This window comes from Myodes glareolus, chromosome 2 (assembly GCF_982192425.1).
Source record: "Myodes glareolus chromosome 2, mMyoGla1.1, whole genome shotgun sequence".
Classification (NCBI taxonomy): domain Eukaryota; kingdom Metazoa; phylum Chordata; class Mammalia; order Rodentia; family Cricetidae; genus Myodes; species Myodes glareolus.
The window spans coordinates 114,243,035-114,266,152 of record NC_142027.1 but is presented as its reverse complement, the minus strand read 5'-3'; the positions used below and the strand labels follow the sequence as shown (position 1 = coordinate 114,266,152).

The 23,118-nt window shown below is 41.2% G+C and overlaps 1 protein-coding gene across 4 annotated transcripts in view; it reads right to left on the bottom strand.

The window, feature by feature from the left end:
• The window catches only part of Auts2 (activator of transcription and developmental regulator AUTS2), a 1,087,122-nt gene that overhangs the window by 594,251 nt on the left and 469,753 nt on the right, over positions 1–23,118 (bottom strand). For all 4 annotated transcript variants that reach the window (XM_087903578.1, XM_087903577.1, XM_087903580.1 and 1 more), the window contains exons 3-4: positions 22,015–22,116; positions 820–855 (exon numbers count right to left, since the gene is read on the bottom strand). In XM_087903578.1, coding sequence (XP_087759704.1) covers positions 820–855; positions 22,015–22,116 — 138 coding nt within the window. The remainder of the gene's footprint in view (positions 1–819; positions 856–22,014; positions 22,117–23,118) is intronic.

Here is a 23,118-nt window from a genome sequence, read left to right as displayed (position 1 = left end):
CATTGAGAAAAATGAGTCAGCAGAAGAGAGATGAGCACCTTAAGAGGACAAAGTTAAAAGTAGCTGCCCTGAATTAGTATTTCTTGACCATGTTTCATAGGATATGTTCAGTCTTAGGTCTTCTAGGATCAAGTGTTCCTTCCAAGCACAATCAAGTTCCTGTAAATACTGCAAAAAACTGTAACACTGCTGTTATCTTGTGTAAATAATGCTGGTTTGCAATTCTTCCTCACTGATATCTTGAAAAGGAATTCACAAAGGATAATTTTTTTTGTAAAAATTTAATGAAGCAACCATTTTCTGTCTTTGAATGATAGTGTAATATCCCAGAAATATACTTCCTCCATTCCCTCCCCTCCCTTAAGGGCAGACTGTAAGTATGGTAACTGCTGTCATATAAGCTAAATAGGGGATACCAATCAGAGTGTGAGGGAAACACCCCCAAATGTAAGAACAGAAATACAAGTCAAGTCCCTGTGTACATAGAAGCTCTTCAGACAGCTTCAAAGAAGGTACCTCCATATGTAACCTGATTTCCATTAATTATGGAATTGGACTGGCAAGAGCAATCATGTTTCCATAAATTTCCCAAACATGCTAAGTGCCCCAACTAGGCAGGTGCCTCCTGATCCTTAGGGCCCAGCATGATAAACCTTTGAGAAATAAGACGACTCTCAATGAAAGGGCAGAAATCTGTGTACTCATGAGGAATGGGAGGGAACCCCTGACCGTTTTTTGTTCACACTGTAATGAAGATTTGTTACAGAAGGGGACCGATGGCAACACGAGGCGCGCAGGTGGAGGAGGAGATGAACTTACGAAGTAGCCTGTTCCCAAGCTGGAAGGAGCTGAACTCTGCAAAGAAAGCACAGAGACAGAGTGGGAAAGTCAGTAGCGATTTTTAACAGTCTCCCATCCACACAGCTCATTACCAACCCTTTGTGAGCTTTTCATCCAGACATCACATGCCCGAGCGCGAGGCCCCTTGTCATCTGCTACTGATACACAGAATGTGTTGCTTAATTTCCCCCTTTATATCTCTCAACAACTCAGAGATGCTAACGTGCTATTTACTGGATTCTGAGCTTCTGCGGTGGACGTAATTGCCAATTTATTTGACAGGCAGCTGGGTAATGAATTAATGATGGCATTTCGCCCTGTACTGAGACTAAACAGGCACGTGGCAGCCTGCCTCCCTGACTTCCTGACATTCAAGGCCTGGGTCTCAAGCTATTTGGTTTTGCGGCCGCAGAGAGGCAGGAAAGGGGGAAAAGTACAGGCTGACTTGAAAATAAAAATCCCAATGGGTTTGGATGACTTTTTGGTATATGACCTACTTGTCAGTTTATTCCCTGAAGGCTTTAGTTAGTACACACTTGGTACTGTGCAAAAATTAGACATTTTGCAAACATAATTAGTTGACTAAAATGCAAAGAATCCATGGTCAGAGGGAAGCAGTTTTTGTCTCAGTATTACCAATTCAGACTGCCACAGCTCTGACACACTGAACCACTAAAAATCAATAACTCTGAACTAAACTCAGAGTATCACGTACTTTGGGGAAAAAAAGTCAAAGTATGAACATGGAAGTTGCTTGTATATCTTATTATGCTCTATATGTATATCTGTAAGATTATATAAGTTAATGTGTACAACATGTGTGCAGGTACCCTGAAGAGGCCAGAAGATATTGGATACTCTAGAATGGGAATAATATGCAGTTGTGAGCTTCCTGATGTGAATGCTGGGAACTGAATTTATATCCTCTAAAAGAGGAATGAGTGATCTTAACCAATAAATCATGTCTCTAGTCCCCACCATGCTCTGCTTTTTTGAGACAGGCTCTCATGTAGTCTAGGCTTGCCCTCAATTACTGTGGGACAGAATTACAGGTATATACCACTACATTCAATTAAGTAATATTAGTGATCAAATACAGCATTTTATGTATGGTAGGCAACCATTCAACCAACTAAACTATTTGCCCAGTCCTCTACCTGGGTTTTAGACAAGGTCTCCGTGTAGACTAGGCTGGCCTTAAAGTCCCTGGAGTTGAGAACACGATTGATACTCATGAATGCAGGGACAACAGGAGTACACTACCAAGCCTGGTTTAAACAATGCTGGAGATGGAACCCAGGGTCTCTACCAATGAAGCTACAGAGCAAGTCTAGAACTTTTTAGTGTATATGCTCTCTTGAAAACCTGTCTTGACGAATTATTTAATTTTGGTCATCAACTTTACAATTGAGAAAGACACCAAATAAGTTCAAAATGAAAATAACCCAACGCCAAGTCAGTCTTTCCATTGTGGTCTCAGCAGCTTTGCCTTAGGGCAGCAATCACCTCTAAGGAGAGGCCCAAACTCCCACCAAATAAAAAAACCACTAACTTGAGCTGTTCCATTTACACATACGATCTCCTACTCTTCAAACAACAGGCAAGAAGAGACTTGTGCCTACATATCATGTCTTGCACAAAAAAATGCAATGCAGAAATATTGCTTAAAAGTGTATGTGTATGTGTATATATACATATATTTATACATACACATACATACATACATACATACATACATACATACATACATAGTAAATTATTTGACACAGAAGGCAACTTCAACACTTCTAACAGCAGACATGATTTCTCCTGGCTGTGATGAACTGGGAAGGTGTATGGTTTACTCTATTTATTTATATATTGTTTTTTAGACAGGGTTTTTCTATGTAGACTTTGCTGTCCTGCAACTCCCTCCGTAGACTAGGCTGGCCTCCAACTCACAGACATCTGCCTGCCTCTACCTCACAAGTACTTGGATTACCTATACTGCCCAGCTGAGTTGCTCTTTTCCATGTTATGATGAATCATCAGAGAGAATGGAATTAAACAAAGGAGGGCTTAGTCTGGATCACAGGTTGAAGAAGGGAAGGAGGCAGGAGTAAGGAGTTGCTTCTCATGGGCTGGGCGGCAGTGGCACACACCTTAATCCCAGCACTCAGGAGACAGAGAGAGATGGATTTCTGTGAGTTCGAGGACAACCTGGTCCAGAGTTCCAGTACAGCCAGAGCTGTTACACAGAGAAAGCTTGTCTTGAACCCATTCCTCGTCAAAGGATAAAGAAGTTGCTCATCACATTGTATCATCAGTCATGAAGCTGAGAGAATACAGGAAGTATGAGGGACTTAAAAATCACCAAGGCCTGTCCTTAATAACTCTCTTCCTCTACAGCAGGACTTTGCTTCCTAAAGGTTCCATCATTACCACCAGCTGTAAATCAAGTGTTCAAACTTGTGGGCTGTGGGGAACATTCGAACTGGAGCAGTTTCCTGACAGGGTCCATACCCACCTAAGAAAGCACACCACACAGCATTTCTAAAGCAATGTTTCCTCATCTTGGTGCTTCCTACAAGCTCAGGGGAACAAATCACCATGAACAAAATGCTAAGTACATGACCCACACTTACAAACCTTGTTGCAAGGCTAACAAGATCTCTGTGGTTAACCTCTTACAGAGGACCTGAGTCCAGTTCCCAGCACCCACCATCAGGTGACTCATATACCACCTGTAAATCCTGCTACAGTAGAAACAACACCCCCTTCTGGTCTTCCTGGGCATCACTATACCTGTGAAATATGTGTATGCGTGCGTGCGCGCGCACACACACACATATATCTAAATTAAAGGGTAAACAATCAGTAACAAAACCATCCTGTGTTCTTGATTCTATAAGCAAACAAGAGAGGGTGTGGGAGAGAGAGAGAGAGTTCAAATCACCCACTGTGATCATAGAGACACCTTTTACTAGAGACTGACCATGTGACAATATCACCTATTTTCTGCACCCCCGCCTCTTATTACAGCAGGTAAAGAAAGAAACCAAGTTAGGTTTCTACCAACCTGGAGTCCTGCCTCTAGGAAACAAACTCATTTTAGGATGAATGACAGAGATATAAGGGGATTTGTTGATCTCATTCACCCTGCCTCCCGAAAATGTTTTATCCCAGAAGAAGGATCACTCCAAACCAAGCTTCCCACCCCCATACACACATCATTGTATTGTATACCAAAGCAAATTACATCCTTGAGGTCTAAGCAAGCTCTGATATGCTCATTTTGCATATATATTGTGCATTACTTGGGGAGCGGGTGGAAAGAAGGGCTTTGTTGTGCGTGTTTGCTCTGGCCATTGTTTATGCAGGTCTGACTGAATGAGGGAACAGTGGGTATCATTTCAATTTCTGATGTCAACATCAAATTACTTATTTAATTTCATGCCTGGTGAAGCATTGTATAGCTACACGCGGAATCATTTCAGTTCATTTGTTATGCTGTGCTTTCGCAGCGATTGGCTTGCCTTCCAACTGACAGCTTTAATTACGACATGAATTTGATTGCACTGCTGAGGAATTAACATAATGCAACAAAGCATTTAAGCACCCTGCCTTATCACCCAGCTTCCACATACATGGGTACACACACACACTGATAGACACGAAAAACAAGAGATGCTGGAACCTCCTGTGTATGAAAGGTGCAGTGGAGTGAGCTTCAGGATCTGGAAGGCGAACACATAGAATCTTAGCACCAAAAGTTATCTACAATTACCAAGGAACTGAGCATATCAGTTTAATGAATATTGTATCACTTCTTTGTATTTATTTATGAATAACAAGGACTCATATATTCCAAGCTGGCCCAGAAATTGTCGTATGGCTGATTATCTTGAAACTTTTTAAATTCAAGTTTTATTGTAAAATTTTCTGTCTGGATTTATGAATAACAAGAACTCATATATTCCAAGCTGACCTGGAAATTGTTGTACGTACGACTGATTATCTTGAAATTTTTTAATTCAAGTTTTATTGTAAAATTCTCTGTCTGTGTGTGGGGGGGGGTGGCTGTGAGTGAGTGTAAGGGTGTGTGTGGGGGGGGGGTGTACAGTGCCCAGAGAGGCCAGAAGAGGGCATCTCCTGGAGCAGGAGTTACAGGTAGTTATGAGTTACCCAAAGTGGGTGCTGGAAATTTAACTCAGGTGCCCTGTGAGAGTAGCAAGTGTACTTAACAGCTGAGGAATCTCTCAGTTCCCTTAAACTTGTACTGAATTTTTTAATGCACACTTGCCTGTGGGTGCATGCATACATGAGTGTGTGTGTGCGCGCGTGTGTGTGCTACTGTACTCAAAAGTCTACATAACTTCGGCATTGGAAAACCAAACCCAAGTTCCCATGCTTACATGACAAACAATTTATAGACTGGGACATTTCTTAAAGTTTAGCCTCCTGCTCCTCATGCCCCTACCTCATCAATGTTGGATATCCAATCATGAAACACCCACATTAAGTTTATTCCATGCTGGGGACAGAACCTAGGGCTATGTATATAATAGGCCCAAGCTTGAATTATTAGGACTGTCAAAAGCTTTAAAGTGTATCCTTAGCAAATTACTGCCTTCTCACAAACAAACAGATAAGAGAGTTATCACTGAGTCCTCTAAGAGTTTTTTTCACATTTCCTGAAACCTGTATATTTGTTATTTACAAAATATATTTGGGAGGTATCTTGATTCATGACTTTTTCTTGTTGTTGTTGCTGTTTTACAAGATAGGGTTTCTCTGTAACTTTGTAGTCTGTCCTGGAACTAGCTCTTGAAGACCAGGCTGGACTTGAATTCACCTGCCTCTGCCTCCTGAGAGCTTAGATCAAAGGCATGTGCCACCAATGCCCGGCTAACTTTGTTGATTCCATTCCTATGAAAATTTAATTCAAGTGTGACCATGTTGGAACACGGTGCTTGCAGTGTCTTAAATCTTTCTTCTGGGACATGGCCACTCATGTTTGACTCCAGAATAAACCATTTCCCATTCCCCTTGAGGTAAGACCTTTTCCTTTCTCCATCAACACTAGTTCTGACTCTCTGCCATCCTGAAAACCCAGGAAAAAAAATTCTTGGCTATCTGTGTTCGTTCTGAGTTCCAACCCAAATCTTAGCTGAAATTATTTGAAAACTTAAATGATTTTCCAAGTCAGAAATTACATAAGTGCCTCTCAAACCTCCAAACCACAGACATCAATTGTGCTACAAAATAATGTTAGAAAACAGTACTTCCAAAGCTTGACATGTGCTGGGAATTGCCCATTGTCAGAAGGCCCTGCCTTATCATGTTACAGGAGACCAGAAAGATTTCAAAGCTTAGAACAGACGTGTGGCAATGCCAAATGCAACAATTTAGTGGAAATACCCAATAGTATTAATTTTAAACTTCTATATTCCTCCAGACAATTAAGTAAGCTTTCATATTTATTTACTTACTTGCATGTGTCTATCTAGTTGTGTGGCGGGGCATCAGTTTGCATGGGAAGGAGAGAGGAAAACTTCAGTTGTTTTTTTTTTTCCCCTTCTACCATGTGAGTTCTAGGAATCAAACTCAGGTCCCTAGGTCTCGAACTGAACACCTTTACTCTTTGAGTCATGTCGGTGGCCTTCACCCCAGGTGATTTCTAATAAGAAAAAGGTGGCTACCATCATCATTTAGAAGGTAGGTGTGGGTAAGGAGACTCAAGGCATACTCTTGTGGGAATTAGCAAAAGTATACCAAACTTGAATAAGCTAAGCTAACTCATATCGGAATACCTAAATCAGCCAAGGTGAATGAAGAGGATCAAGGAAGAAAATCAAATATTTCACATAAGCTTGGACTACGTTGTGTTGGAGTCATTATTCAAGACTATCCACTGAGCAGAGCTGTACTCAGCTATACTCCAGTTGCAAATATTACCACAGCTGGGCTTGTTGACAGTCTCTACAGAAAAATATGTAAGGAAAGTCAGGGGACCCTCACCAGGCGCTTCTCTCAATTATTTCTGTGCAACTGTGGCCTAAGCATCTGGCCATGGGGAAGGCCTAAAGAATATAGGCTGAGAAACAGTGCAAAAGAGGGCTCCGTCTATGCAGTCACAAAGTTGTCACCATCCAGGCCAGGAGTAGACCTTCTGTGTATCTACTTTATGGACATCCATGCTTTCGCCCATAACCCTTGGCTCACTGCTCTATAAGCAAGCCTCATAAACTCACTGGCTCCCCAGAGTGAACTTGGGTAGACTCATACCTTAAATTGTAGTTGGGACATTTGAAGAAGGGCTAGAATTTTTGTTTGGTTTTGTTTTTGGTCTCCCTACAGAAGTAGTGGAACATGATTGGAAAACAAGCACTTGGCATAGGTAGACAGATTTAAGATTTAAGACAGGCTTAAGGTCAGCTTGGTCTATATACTGAGTTCTAGATCAACCAGGTAGAAAGACAGGTGTTGTCTCAATAAAGAAGAGAAAAATTAAAGGAGAAAAAAATCCAGCACTCCCCTCATTTTTGAAAAATAAGCTGTGTATTTACGTAAATCAAAAGGCAGATTTCAATTTCTTTTTCCTCTAAAGAAGTTATAAGTTCCCTTCATTTCATAAGCATGTGGCTAAATTGGTAGAGTGCTAGTCTAGTACTCAAAAGCTCTGGGGTCCATTCAGAAATTTAACCTGGGCTACACAAGACCATCTCAAAAACAAAATAATCTTTGCAGTATTACTTAATATACCCATACTCCGGCAAAAAAAAAAAAATCCACTCGCTAAATGAAAAGGGCTTTGTTCTTATTTCTCTGAAATTTACCAATTCATTCCCATTTCCAACGGAGTAGATAGAAAAGGATATTTGGATGAGGTTGGGAAGACCGGGGAGGGAGCATGTCAGTGGAAGAGCAGGGTAGGTGGACAAGACAAGACATTTCTGGGTCTTCTTGTTTAGCCTGGTCTTGTGATCCTGCTGGGTGGAGGAGGGTGGGTGTGTCTGTCATTTTTGCCAACAGAACACTGTCCAAACTATGTCTGCAAATTATCTTGTTACTCCGAAAAGAACAACGTCCATAGGTATGCTTAGAAACACTGTCTGCTTCAGTCTCCTGCAACCACAGGCCACAAGAGAGTAATGAAATGCACAGCTGAAGCGGGTTCCAGGAGAAAGGAAACTGCCCTTTGAAGTAGATATACATTAAATACTTATGCTCGTCCCCTCTCTGCTTCCAACCTGCCTTTTTCTACATTTCTGTCACTAAGCCGTCTTCAAAGCGGCTCCTTCAACTCATGAAGTTAACATTTCTGTTTTAACAGCTTACTGACAACAGGGGATTTCAAAATTGATTATCCAGACTGGCGTTAGCTCAGCAGCTACGTTGACAATGCAACAAAATTGATTATCCATCTGTGGTGGTTTAAATGAGAACTATCCCCCATAGGCTCCAGTATTTGCACGCTTGGTCCCCAGGCGGTGGTGCTGTTTGGGGAGGTTTAGGAGGAATACCCTTGTTAAGGAAGTATGTCACTGGTGGTGAGCATTGAGCGCTTAAAGCCAAGGCCTTCGTCCAGTTAGTGAGCTCTCAGCCCAACTAATGCCATGCTTCCCAGACACGATGGACTTCTATCCCTGTGAAATTATTAAGTTCAAATATCTTCTTCCTTCTATAAACTGCCTTAGTCATGGTGTTTTATCAAAATTGAGAAAAGGCAAATAAACCAGCTAAACTATGTTTCCTCCATCTGTTACAGATCCACACAGAGGACAACACTACTATTAAAGCTTTCCAAACACAGGATGGATGTGTAGCCTTAACCCCCAGGTAAGAATGTGCATCCAGACATTGGAGCCTTTTAACCCAAATATTTCTCTATATCTTTGCAAACCACCAAAAATATGTGACACCCAGCCTTCCAACTTAATGCTCTGGGGTTCTCTACTGAGAGTGAAGAACAGCCACAGCCAGGATACACACAGAAAGGATCACACAGAATATGCATTCATAGATTTTTTTTTCTGGAGTGTTTTTGTATGTTATCATAATTTTTAATTAAAGGTTTATGTGGGTATATGTAGTACATGGATAGAAGCACCTGCAGAGCTGACAGTTCAGGTAGCTCTGAGCCCCAAGACATGAGTGCTGGGACCTGACCTCAGGTCCTCTGGAAGAACAGCAAGGGTGCTTAATTGCCAAGCACTCTCTTTAGACCGTGTTTTTATGTTTGTTTCGTTTTAATGTCAATGAGAACAACTGAAATTCATCACTTACACAGGAAAAAGTATTTTGGAGACAAGGTCATACACATTGACCAGGACGTACACAGTATTCTCACCAAACAAACTCAACTACGGAGTTGCTGGAGCTGGGCATGCCGCTCAGCTGCGAGACTTCTTGCCTAGTGCTGATGAAGCTTTAGGTTCCATCCCAAGCACTGCATTAAAAAAGTATGGTGGTGCACACCGAGCCCTCAGCAAGAAGATGCAGGAGAGCCGGAAGTTCAAAGTCAGCCCTCAAAACCTAAGTTCAGGACCAGCTTGGACTACTGTATCTCAAAAAATGAAAATGGGAGTACCAAGTTGAAAAGGAACGAGAAACGCCATATTTCACCATCGAACTGCAGTTCTCCTGCACCTCCTCCGCCGCCCATTCTCACCCAAATGTCCTTATGCGCAGAGGCCTTCTGGCTTTCCCTGACTCAAGTCTCACTCCTACCTTCATTCAAAGAGCAAAGTCAGTATTTCAAAGCCCAGAGTTTAATCCTTCTTAACCACGGCCATGTTCTATTGTTTGCTAAACTTCCTCCATTTTGGTTAAACTTTGATTATTCCTTGAACATTGGTTTCCAGAACTAAAGTATCCAGTTCTTTAGATTCTTGCCTCCCCACTTCAAGCTAGTAGAAAAACCAATGCCCACTAATGAACTACTCAACAAACACATGGCACACTTCTTTTTTATTATAGATTTTATTCATTTATCATGCATACAGCGTTTTGCTTGCATGTGTGCCTGCATGCCAGAAGAGGGCACCAGAACTCATAACAGATGGCTGTGAGCCGCCACATAATTGCTGGGAATTGAACTCAGGACCTCTGGAAGAGCAGCCAGTGCTCTGAACCGCTGAGTCATCTCTCCAGTCCACTTGGCACACTTCTGAAAGCTGTTAGAATGAATTCCCGTTCTGCCACGTAGATCTAAACTCTTTGTCGACCCCGTGCCATTATCTGCTAGTCTATCAATTAATTAATTAATCTCTTACCCCAATAGAACAATCTGCCTTACTGTGCCCCTTGGACCTAAAACCCAAAAGCTTTAAGCAATTATTTTGGAAACCGAAATCAAATTTTTAAATAACGAGCTATCATGAGTTGAAAACTGTCTACCCACCCCATATGTCCATCCCCAAACATTAGAATGGGACTTCTGGTGACTAACTTTCTGTATTAATTTGATTGGACAGTGGGGTAGCTGGATACTTGATCAAAAATGAGGAATTTCTGGTTTAAATTTATAGAACATTCAGGAAAGCAGACAACTTGTCCTTCAGTCTCAGGCCTCAGGAAAAGGCAGGCCTGGTCCTCCCTTAGGTATGAGGAAATTTCTCCTGAATGCTTATCCGAGGTATCATTTTCACTTGATTTCAGACCCAAGGAAACTCACTAAGTTTCACACAGGCCAACCTGCCAAGGAAAATTTCATCTGTAGCTCACCAGGTCTCTGGTCACCAGCAGTAAACCTTGGGGCTTTTCAGCCTCTGTCTTGTAAGTAAACCAATTCTGTATGAGAAAAAGGTTTCCTGGCTCTGTTCTTGTTGGCCTCTGAGTACTTGGGGAATGCAAACTGATAAATGATCCTATGTGAATACAGGACTCCACTGTATTTGTGGAAGATGCTCATGATGTGTTATCGAAAACTTTGTTCCATTTATTTGAATTTCCAAATTTAATCCCCAAGTTTTGACAACTTTCTAGATTATAAAATTATCTATAAATCAGAAGCAGTACTTCCCCGTTGAATAACTCCTCATGAATATTTATATGTTCAATTATTTCCTTAACTTTTTCCTTTGTGACTAATCTGAACAAGTTATAATGTCTCCTGATGAAGACAATCTCAAAGTCCTGTGGCAAATCATACCCTCCTTGACAACACAGTTTGGGAGGACTTAATAGAGAAAACCCAAGCCCACTGGGCTGCTCAGTCTTTGCCCATGAATCAAATCTTCAAACTACATCAAGTTTTGGGTTTTTCTTTTCCCTTATTTTTCTTTATCTGCTGAATTAAAAAGACAGCCCTACAACAATACGATATCTTGTTCAGCCTCACTTGAAATTAAGCCTCCATTGTCTAAGATTCAAATACCATCAAGGAGTGTGAAAGACTGAATGGAAATTTTAGCTTAATTGAAAACTCTGTAATGAGAACTGCTGTCTAACAGGGACCAACTATACTCCCCCAAACAAATGCTACAAAAAAAAAAAAAACCCTCAAAAAGTGTTTTTTGGATATCAGGCAACAGACAGTGTAGACTAACATTATCTGAAAGAAAAGTAAAGTTACCTTGAGGTCTAGGAGTGTGGCTCAGTAGAAAGAGTGCTGGCCTATCATGAACTAAACTCAGAGTACCATTTCAGTGTGGGGAACAGCCAAGATATGCTAAGTCTGGGCAGGTCACCTAAAAAAGGTTCTTTATTTCCAACGATTACCGCCTACCAGAGAAGAACTTGGCCCTCAATAAATTTAATAAGAGATCTGAGTCTCAGTAGTTTACAATGAGACAATACCTGGTTGTAGGACCGGACACCCACCAAAGAACAGACCATTCAAAGGAAATGCCTAACATTCCAACCCCTGTAGATAGGATCACCTGCCAGGGCACATTCACCAGAACACCCCTAGACAAATGTCAGCCAATCAGGGGTCCTGAACTTCAAAAAGCCCTCACCCCCACCATTACTACTATAAAACATCAATTCTAAATGAGCTCGGGGCTTTGTGGCTATTCCAATACGTTGTACATGCAGAGACACCAAGTTTGCAAACTTCATTACAATAAAGGCTCTTTGCTTTAACATACGGGACACTGGGTTTCCTTGTTGGCTTTTGTGGGGTTTCGCGGATATGGGCATAACATCCAGCACACAATAAAACAGGCAAGAAGACACATACCTGGAATTCCAGCACTGGGAAAGGAGAGACAAGAGGATCAGGAGTTCAAAGGTCATCCTCGGCTGCACAGTAAATTCCAGGCTAGCCTGGTGTACAAAGAACAATACTCCCAGATTACAGCCAGAGAAGTTTCTGTGTCACAATGTGTGTGCAGTGATGGGTGATCCAGGCAGAGTTCATGAGGGTACCAGAATTGAGAAGATCAGAATGACAAATTTGAGGTGGGGGAGGGGAACATGGTTGCAATTCCTAAACCTGAAAATGGAAGAGCAAGGTTCACAGGGTCAGTAAGTGGCCAGGTATGGTCAACCTTTGACATTATACTCTCATTCACGTTCAAGAACCATAAAATTTAGGTGTATTTTTTCTTTTAATAAAGTAAGAAAATAAAACCTCAAACGTTAAAAAAGGTTTTGTGTTGAGGTACTTTCATAGAAATCCCATTCCACAAGATGCTGCAGGCCACAGATTGGATGAATCAATTTAGAAGGTTCCCCGTGGTCGTCACATCAGAATATATATGGGAGAAAAATACTCTAGATGAACTAAACAGCTGCCAAGAAGAAGCAGGAATGGATTCTTATCACACCCAAGTAGAAAATCCTTTGGATTCCCTTCAAGTCAATGAAAAAATTCTTTTAGTATATCAGCAAATAGGCAGTATACACAATTCAGAGGAGAACTGCCTATAGACAATAGTTCTTCTGGTCATACAAAACGCATGAGAGGAAACCTCAAAAAGAGAAAACAAAGTCCATGTGGCAATTATATAGCTAAAAATAGAGAATGCCTATAAAAACAAAAAATATAAAATATTCGGTACATTCAAAAAATATGTGACACTGCTACACATTAAATTTAGGGAAAAAAAAGAGTCAGGAAAGGAGTATGGCTCTGTGGGGTGTGCTGTAGGAACTCCTTTAGCCAGTAACCTTCAAGCTACCAGCAAACTTGGGCGTGGCCTCTTATACTATAAATGAAAAAGTAAATCGTGAGCACACTCTCTCTCTTCCAGCTGCTGGATTCAGATCCTGTTTCCCCTTTCGTGCATCTGTGCACAAAAGACTGTGATCTGCCAATCTAAGCCTTAATAAATAATCCTTTAGTATACTCAACGCTGAACTAGGGTGGGATTTCTTTCTAATGTCCATCTTTATCTGGTGCCAATGTGGGGCTCAAACCCATGACCCTGAAATTGAGAGTCTCATACTCTACCTGGATGGGATAAGAGAAAGATTAGTGTAAGCTTACTAACACTAATAATAATATCACACTAATAATAATAGTGAGTAATAGAGTCAATACCTGTCAGCTATTATTTATAGGAAATTTAAATTGGTATAGATTCTTGTATATTGATACAAATTCAAATTATATTGAATATATTCCTTTTTATGTCTATAATATTTGTACACTAGGCAAAGTTATTTTGTCATATTACCTCTGCTTACGACATTTTGTATACTGACACAATTTTAGGATATATTTATTATACTGCAATATACATTTCGACCTCTGATCAAGATACTTACACACTGTTTAAATTTTGAGGTCACTGTCTCATTTATTGCAGTTGTTTAAAGCTTGTTTGATATTTCAAAATGAAGACTTAGCCTTTAAACTATATAGGTATTAAGAATTAAAGGTCAATAGTCATTCATGTTTCTGATACTTATACTTAGACTAATCAGGTTCTTTATATTCATAGAGATTCCATTCTACACAGATGATAAGTAATCTTCAACCACTTCAAAGAGCTGTAGAATATGGCATTTAAATAATATTCTGTTGACATCCCCTTCCACAAGATGCTTCAGGCCACAGATTGGATGCATCAATTTAGAAGGTTCCCCGTGGTCGTCACATCAGAATATATATGGGAGAAAAATACTCTAGATGAACTAAACAGCTGCCAAGACGAAGCAGGAATGGTTTCTTAGCACACCCAAGTAGGGAATCCTTTGCATTCCCTTCAAATCAATGAAACAATTCTTTTAGTATACCATCAAATAGGGATCATACATAATCCAGAATGAATGCTCCTGTCATGACCAATGTATTCCCGAGAAACTGTTGAGGACCAAAGACACTCCACTTGGAGGTTGTTTACTTCTTGGCAAAACTGGCCTTTGGGCAAGAACCTGCCCATGCAACGACCACGGACAAAATGTATGATGTCCAAACAAGACAAGCAGGATACAATAAAAAAGACTGTAAATCTTGCCAAGACAGGGTAACACAGTTTTTAAAAATTTCCTGCCTCTAAAAATGGTCTGTCGGTTATTCTAGGCCTTAGCTCAAGTTGATTGCTCCAAGGTTGCAAATGCGACTTTGGGTGATTGCCCACGTAGCTGGTTATCTGTCATTTGTTGCACATTTTTGAAGTTGTTTAATTGCACTTCCTGCTTACTCAAGTAATATTATTTCCCTTCTCAGTTCTTCATGAGGTTGAAGACTAGATAGTTGTAGTTTACTTTCCTCTCATGACTTGGCCAAGTGATTTGTAATACAAGAATCCTAAGGATAGGATAATTATTGAAAAATTTATCACATTTATTGTTTGATGCTGTTTATGATGATTGAAATTCTAACTTTAATACTTGATATTTGTTCTAATTGTATATAATTTTGTATTAGGCTTAAACCTGTCTTATTTAAACAAAAAGGGGAGGTACTATAAGAACTCCTTCAGTTTCTAGCACCCATTATGGGTGGCTCATTATTGCTTTTCATTCTAGTTCCAGAAGTGTCCTCTTCTGGACCCCTTGTGTATCTATACTCACATATTGTGCAATGTGTGTGTGTGCCCACACGCATACAGGTGCACACACAAACACGCACACACGCATTTTTATAAACTGTCATGCAAGAGAAGAGAAACATGACAATGTAAGAAAAAAATAACGACAACAGACATAATTATCAGACAGAATATTAGCAGTTATTTTTCCTAATCATTTGAAAAAAACAGAATAAGCAAAATGTATATATTTTGAAAATTAAAAGGCAAAAACAGCAGAAGTTTTGTTTTTTTGTCAAAAATTGCAAAGTGCTTGGGGAAAAAAAACCCCTGAGCCGAGCAAGCACTCTACCACAGGGCTACATCCCTCCCTTTTACAAATTTTATTTTGAGACGAGGGCTTGCTAAATTCCCTAAGCTAGCCTTGATTTGGAAGAATTCTTGCCTGGGCCTCTAGAACAGCTGAGACAACGCGTCTGTGTCTTTAATTGCCTCAGGTGGCCTTTGACCTACAATCCTTTGGCCTTGGCTTCTGGAGTAGCAGGAATTGTGGACAACTCCACACAGCAGGCAGTCTTTTACTCTCCGTTCTCTACTGCCGCTGACCAATTACCAAACCAAAAAGGTAACATCTTCCTCTCCTAAGAGCTTGACATGGTATCAAGAGGAGTCCTGAGGTTAGGCTGGATTACAAATGAGAGTGATGTTTTAAGAAAGAGTCTGTGTAACTCGGGGTGGCCTTGAACTGATGGTTCTCTTACCTCAATATCCCACATCCTAGAATGGATCACGTCTACCATGTTGCTTCCACAGCATATCTATTTTGTTCTAAGTATATGTCCTGGTTAGATTTTTTTTTTTTCTTCCTCAACTTGGCGCAAGCCAGAGACATCTGAGAAGAAGGAACTTCAACTGAGAACATGCCTCTCCTGAACTGGCTTACAGGCAAGTCTGTGGGGGCATTATCGTCATTGATGATTTATTTACTCAGGAGTGTCCAGCCCACTGTGAGCAGGGCTACTCCCAGACAAGTAGTTCTGGGTTATGTAAGAAAGTAGACTAGGCACACCATGACGAGCAAAACCCAATAAGCAGCACCGCTCCATGGCCTTGGCTTCAGTTCCTACCTCCGAGTTCCTTTCATGATGGACTATAAGCTGTAAGATAAACCCTTTCCTCTCCAAGTTGTTTATGGCCATGGGAGTTTATCACAGGAAAAGAAAAAAATTAAGACAATATTACAATGCCAGCATTTGTTGTGGCTGCCCATACTCTTTGTACATATTTCCTCTATCTTTTTCTTCTCTTGAAAGACAAACAGGTGGTTTTATTCTTGGGCTGTTCTACAGAGCCTGAGAACTCAATACAAACTCTCATTTTTCATCTTTTTAGCTATGTGTTGAAGAATGGACCTAATAGTTAAAAGGGAAACTTTACATTTTAGCCTTCTGTTACCTACCAAAACTGTTTTCTTCAGTGGCCATTCCATTTTATACTCTTGTCAGAAACATATTGGTGTTTCAACTTCCCCATGCAAGTGACATTTGTTATTTTTCCTGCTTTTACTATAACAATCTTATTATGAGTAAACTGATTCTTCAGTTTTTAAAAAGATTTTATTTTTATTCTGAATTGATGTGTATATTGGAGCGAGTATGTGCAGATGAGTCCAGGTGCCCTCTGAGTCGAGCTGAAGTGAAGGTAACTGTAAGTACATAAGATGGACACTGTAAACCATACATGAACCTCTGGAAGAACAGTGTATGTTCATGAACACTGAGCTGTCTCCAGGTCTCTCGTTTGACTTTGAATTTGCATCTCTAATGATGAAGGACTTTGAGAATCCTCCCACACACTTGGCAGCTCTCTGGAGTTCTCCTTTGCAAACACAGCAGTTCAAGTTCCAAAGGTAACTTTAAAATAGACTGTCCTTTTACTGCTGAAATACAGGAACATTTTTTGCACACTCTGGATAATAAAGACTTATCAGGTAAGTTTCTCTCATTCCACACATTGTCCTTCCCATTTCACCATCACTCCCTCTGAGGTACAGATTATCTCTTGGCCTCTTGCTGGACACACTTTTGGTGTCGCACCTTAAACTACCCAATGGAAAAGGCACAACTCATGAAGATTTATCGATTTTCTTCTGTGAATTCCACGATCTTAGAGGTTTGTTTTAACTGATTCATTTTGAGTTCACTTTTGGCAATTTTGCACAGAGGCTAAAATTTATTTCTATCAAAGCCACAGCAGGTGAAAGGGAAAAGGTACCCAACTACCATTGAAACTGGTGACTATTCTAAACTAACCAGGTTTCCATCCCATAAGCCAGTCATTCTCAACCTGTGGATTGTGACCCCTCTGGGGAAAAACAACACTTTCATAGGGGTCTGAGACATTCTGCATATAAGCTATCCACATTAGAATTTATAGCAGTAGCAAAATTACCGTCATAAAGTACTGATGAAATAACTTTATAGTTGAGGGTCACCATAACCTGAGGAACTTGTTGCAGCATTAGGAAGGCTAAGAACCACTGGTCAAAGTCTGATTAGGTAAACCTAGAACACGTACAGAGTCAGTAAACACTCACACTAAAAGCACAAGGTGGGTATGGGAAGAAATGTCTGCCAGAACTTGAAAGGCCAAGGCAGGAGGATCAGTGGCTCAAGCTCATCCTTGGCTAACAAAAAGTTTTACCCTCACCTAGATTACAAAACACAAAAACAAATACGAACAAATCATACAACAAAATCCCAAAAGACCGAAGTAAGCATTCATTGTTTGGAATTTAGATCAGCATAGCACTTACCATTACATGATTCCATAATTCTATCATAAAACTAGTAAAACCCATCAAGAAACTAATATTATTATATGCAGAATTTCACTCCCAGGAAAAGACAGCACTCTTTATTTAATAACATATTAAGTAATACTGCAAAAATAATGGCTTTGATTCATCCTGCTCATTCTTCTAAGAATGCAAATGTCCACACACCAAACAACTAACTTCCTTGAAAGTGTTGGGAAAAAAGTTATGTCTTGGTGCTGTCTACTTTAGTTGATACAAGAAAATGTAACATTGTCATAGTAGAACGTGTCAGGGTGATGTATTTAGAATATTCCTAAGGAACAGGGTGGAGTAATACACACAGTCATGTAAAATGGGTCATTCAGTACTACTATATGGAAGGGATCAGTGTAATACAGAATTATTGGATGGAATGGGTCAGTGTGATGGTTTATAACGATGGCCAGCACAGGATCATATGTATGAATGCTTAGTCACTAAAGAGTAGAATTCTAGGAAATTATTAGAAGGATTAGGAGTTGTGACCTTACGGGAGGAAGTGAATTACTGTGGCTGGGACTGGAGGTTTCAAAAGTCCCTGGTAGACTCAGTGTCGCTCTGTCACTCTGTCTCTGCTTCTCTGGCTCCACTTTCAGAGCAAGACGAAGCTCTCACCTACTTCTCTACCACCATGACTGCATGCTGCCATGAAAATAAACTAAGTCTCTGCAACTTTGAGTAAGCCCCTAGTTCAATAATTTCTCTCCTAAGTGTTGCCTTAGTTATGGTGTCCTTCCACAGCAACAGAACAATGACAAAGAGAACAGGGAAAAAGAAGTATCAGCCTATGAAGGGAGTCAGGGTAATGCAGTATCAGCAGATGGAATGACGAGGGGTCATGACGAAATGGGTCAGAACAATGAAGCATTATATACGACGGAACAGTATTAAAAATGTAGTATGATCACTTGGGATGGGGAAGCTACCTGCAGCATTTTGTTTTAGTGGACATTGCTTACTAAAAACAGTTTGAAATACAGAATCTTAACATATATGAACTTAAAAATCATATGTGTGTGTGTGTGTGTGTATATATACATGTATATGTATGGGCTGGTGAGATAATTCAGTAGATAAAGGGGCTTGCTTCCATACCTGGGAACCTGAGTAATTCCTGGCACTCATACGGTAAAAGCAGAGAGTCAACTCGTCCAAGCTGTCCTTTGACCTCCACACAAAAGCCAAATCATATGCAACCCATACACACATGGAAACTTTGACATGCAAAATGGAATAAAAAATTATTCCCTGCTTATAACATTTAAAGTCAAAAGTGTAATGCCTCTTTCTCCTTGATGAGAAATCTGTAGTATGTTCTCTGCAACACACCACCTTGTTCACGATAACAGCTCTTGCTGAGAGTGAAAGAAAGGAGGAGAACAGGGTAAAGGACCAGTCACACACATAATCGTTATCAGACATCTACTGCTTTGTAACTTCGGAGACTCAAAACTTCTCTCCTTTGCATACCTCCACATCTTGCACTTAACTTGATTAATGTTGATTCTTGACATCATGAGCAAAAATTTCTCTCGACTAAGCCTGTATTTCAGGACAACTTCCAAGTGTTCCTCAAAGGGACAAAGATGGGGCCTGAACAGTGCTAAAATGACAAGGGAGGGAAGGAGCCAAAAGAGTCTGTGGCAGTCAGTTCTGGCGTAGACAATACAACAGATCCAGGAGGACCAGGAGAGTCCAAAGCAGGGTGGACAGATTTCAGGAGAAACAGGGGTAATACTACTGCAGCCTCAGGCTACAGAAGCTTTCCACCCGACAGCTCCTTTCCTTTGAAACATGAACATCCGCTTTGACATCCCTAAGATTTTAAACTACCTCACAGAAAGGTGAAGGTACCTGGGCTTTGTTCTAAATTCCATCTTTAGCCCTGGGTAGCACATCTACCCAGGAGATGGAAGAGGTTCTTATCCTATTAATGAGATAATCTACTTTCCCTTCCCAGAAGCCTCCTCTTGGTACAGCTTCTGCCTGCCCATTTTTCTGAGACAGGCCTCCGAAAGCAACACATTTTGTTTTACTTTCCTTTATCCCTTCTTTTGGATACTGGCCAAAGGCTAAGCAGGCTTTCCCTGGGCTTTTCACTGTCTCTTTGAAGCCTCTCTCTCTGCTTTATCCATGTGGCTGCTTGCAAAACACGCGGCTTTCTCCCTTCTCTGCACTTCCCCTTCTCCGGGCCATGTAAAGGCCTGTCTGGCAGGAATCAATGAGTCCTAACAAGACACCTGTGCTCTCCTTGTAGGTCATCAAACAGTTGGAAGAATGGACCCTAAGAGATTAGAATTTCCCCAGGAATCCCCTTCTGGGATTATGAAAGCCTATAAAGCCCTCAGGGTAGCTAGAGGAGGAAAGTGCCTGCCTGAAGAGAGATTGACAGGCGACCTTGCAGAAGAGACTGGAGCAAACAAGACACTACACCTGGCTAGACTACTTGATTATGCATATTTCTTGCCTTCTATCTAAAACTTGTCTTCAAGCATTGGGAGGAAGTGCTGTATCCCTTTCTCCTAATGTGAATGTATCGAATAAATCTCCTAATCCTGATTTTCATTATTAATTTGGCTCTGTTGATTGACTTAACTGAGAATAAGAGACTGAACCTGGTTTGTTACACCACAGGCCTTGACCCCTAAGTTAAGTTACAGCAGCGGAAGAAATTTACATCTTGTCTGTTATCTTGTTTTCCTCTTAAAGTCTAGTAAAACAGTACTTGAGATGCCTTTTGAATCCCTATCTCTCTTCTTTTATTAAGGAGACAATGAGCCCAAAAGGAGACCTTGCTATCCTTGGTAACACTAGAGGGTGGAAGGGACCTGGCCTGCAGGTGCTTAGGAGCCAGGTCTACAGGAGAACAGACACATCCAGGGGATCAGTCATTTTTTAACAAGGTTTTCCAATTTTATATCTGTTAGGAAAATTATTAATAATTCTCTCTCATGACAAGAGAGGCATCTATCCTGACTGGACAGACAACTCATCCTAACAGAAGAAAGCAAACAGAGATAGATTGTTACAAGATTCCAAGGTATAAATTACTAAGGGTCATAGCATAGCAACATGATGTCATCTTGAAGGTATGGTACAGCCCGACCGCTATTCTGATAAAAACATTACCAGTTCTTTAGATTTTATTAATTTGTGAATTTAGCGTGGGTGAGCAAGTTTGACAGTGTAGTGGTTTGAAAGAAGGGAGTGGCACTATGAGGAGTCGCGGCGTTGTTGGAGTAAGTGTGGTCTTGCTGGAGGAAGTGTGTCACTATGGGGTGGGCTTTGAAGTCTCACATATGCTCAAGATTCTTCCCTGTGTCTAAGACCACTATCTGTTGCCTACAAACCAAGATGTAGTAGGACTCTCAGCTACCCGTATAACTGCCAGCACACTCCTATGCCTCATCATGATGATAATGGACTGAACCTCTGAACTGTAAAGAACCACCACAGTTAACTGCTTCCCTTTATAAGAGTTTCCATGGTAATGGTGTCTTTTCACAGCAATAGAAACCCTAACTAAGACACAGTATGTGCAGGTGGAAGACAAAGAACAAATTTCAGGAATTTCTTCTTCCACCTTGTCAGTTTTAGGAATCAAACTCATTTCGTCAGCCTTACTAGCAAGAAAACTTGCTACTGAGCCATTTTGCTGGCCCACCTCTTATTTCCTAGGGAAAAAATATCCCCATTTTCATTTAATTTTTTTCAGTGTTTATGTTGTATGTTCGTGGGTACTGATATCTACGTGTTTTCTCAGTTGTGGGAGCAAATATGCATGTGTGCTAAATCTGACTTTGAGTATCTCCCTCAATCATACATTTTACTTTTATTTTATGTGCATGGGCGTTTTACCTTCATGTATAGAATTCCATTGGACTGTAGCTTCAGGTGATTGTGAGCGCTTTTGTGGGTGCTGGGAGTCAAACCCAGGTCCTCTAGAAGAAGAGTCAGTGTTCTTAGGCACTGGGTCTTCTCTCCAGGTCCAAATCTCTAGTCACTGAAGCGAAGTTTCTCATTGAGCCCTGGGCTGGCTGCTATGGTGACATTAACAAGCCAACTTGTGGCAGGCATGCACTGTCTCTGCCTCTAAACCACTGAGATTGCAGGAAGGGTCCGATGTCCACCTGGCATTTACTTAGGTTCTGGGAATATGAACTTTGATATTAGGCTTGAACAGCAAACACTTCCATTAGCCATTTCTGAAACCCCCATCATTTGCTAAAGCACATTTTTGGTCAACCTACATTTTGGAATGACAAAGTAAGTGAAATACACAAACACATGCACCAGGAGAGCAAGCTTAACAATGCTCCCAGCAAGTGAGCCATCTGAACGCCGGTGCATGGTACTTGCACCGGAGAGGGTATGGGGGTCCAGGAGTGGGCGGATGCATTTCGCACTTACATCGCTGAGCCTCTCGCGAGAGCTGCTCCGGTGGAAACCCTTGGATTCTCCGCTAGCGCTTTCGCTGTCACTGTCCCTGCAGCTGTTCTGTCCTGGCTTGAGCTGAAAGGAACAGAGAAAAGCAAGACAGGAGAAAGTCAGAGACATCTTCACACACACATATGATGCATTAAGCTTTGCACCGTGAGCGTTGCCGATTTAAAGTTCTGAGCCTCAAAGTTCGATTTAGCTTAAACTTATAAAACATCTGGTGTGTGTGTGTGTGTGTGTGTGTGTGTGTGTGTGTGTGTATTCAGACGAGTGTGGGAGTATGGAGACCAGAAGAGAGAACTGAATGGTTCTGCAGCTGGAGATACAGGCAGTTGTAAGCTGTCCACCGTGAGTGCTGGGAACCAAGCTCAGATCCCCTCCTAGAGCAGTACATGTTCTTTACCACTCCTCTACTTGCATTCTTTAATCTCTCTCTCTCTCTCTCTCTCTCTCTCTCTCTCTCTCTCACACACACACACACACACACACACACACACACACACACACACACCGCCTTTTCTTTTTGGAGGCAGAGTCTCATGTGGCTGAACGACCTGGAACTCATATATCTAAGGGTGACTGTCAACTCCTGATCTTCCTGCATCCTTCTTCTGATGACTTGGATTAGAGGTATGATAACACTCGGGTTCTGCAGTACTGGGGACTGAACACAGGAGCCTTAGACATACAAGGCAAGCACTCTACCAACCAAGCCATAGTCCCAATCTTCTGGCATGCTAGACTGATCAGCCTTCGGAGCCCACTTGGGCTCATCTCGCCCATAGAGGCAATAGCGCCCAAACTCCCAAAGAGACCCATCTTACCTGCAAATCCTCAACAAAGTCATTTTTATTCTTTACTTTCTTCTGACCATCACCCCTCCCCCCTTTCAGGAAGCAGACTCTAATGATGCTCAAAAGATAGGACACATTTCCCTTTTTATTCCCTTGAGCCCTTATAAGGGCTGAGTTGTCTCCTACTCTAATGTGAAATTTACTAATTTCAACCTCACCCTGATGCAAGCTGTATGAGCCTTTTCTAACTGGTGAGTGATAGGTCAGCAGAATGTCTTTT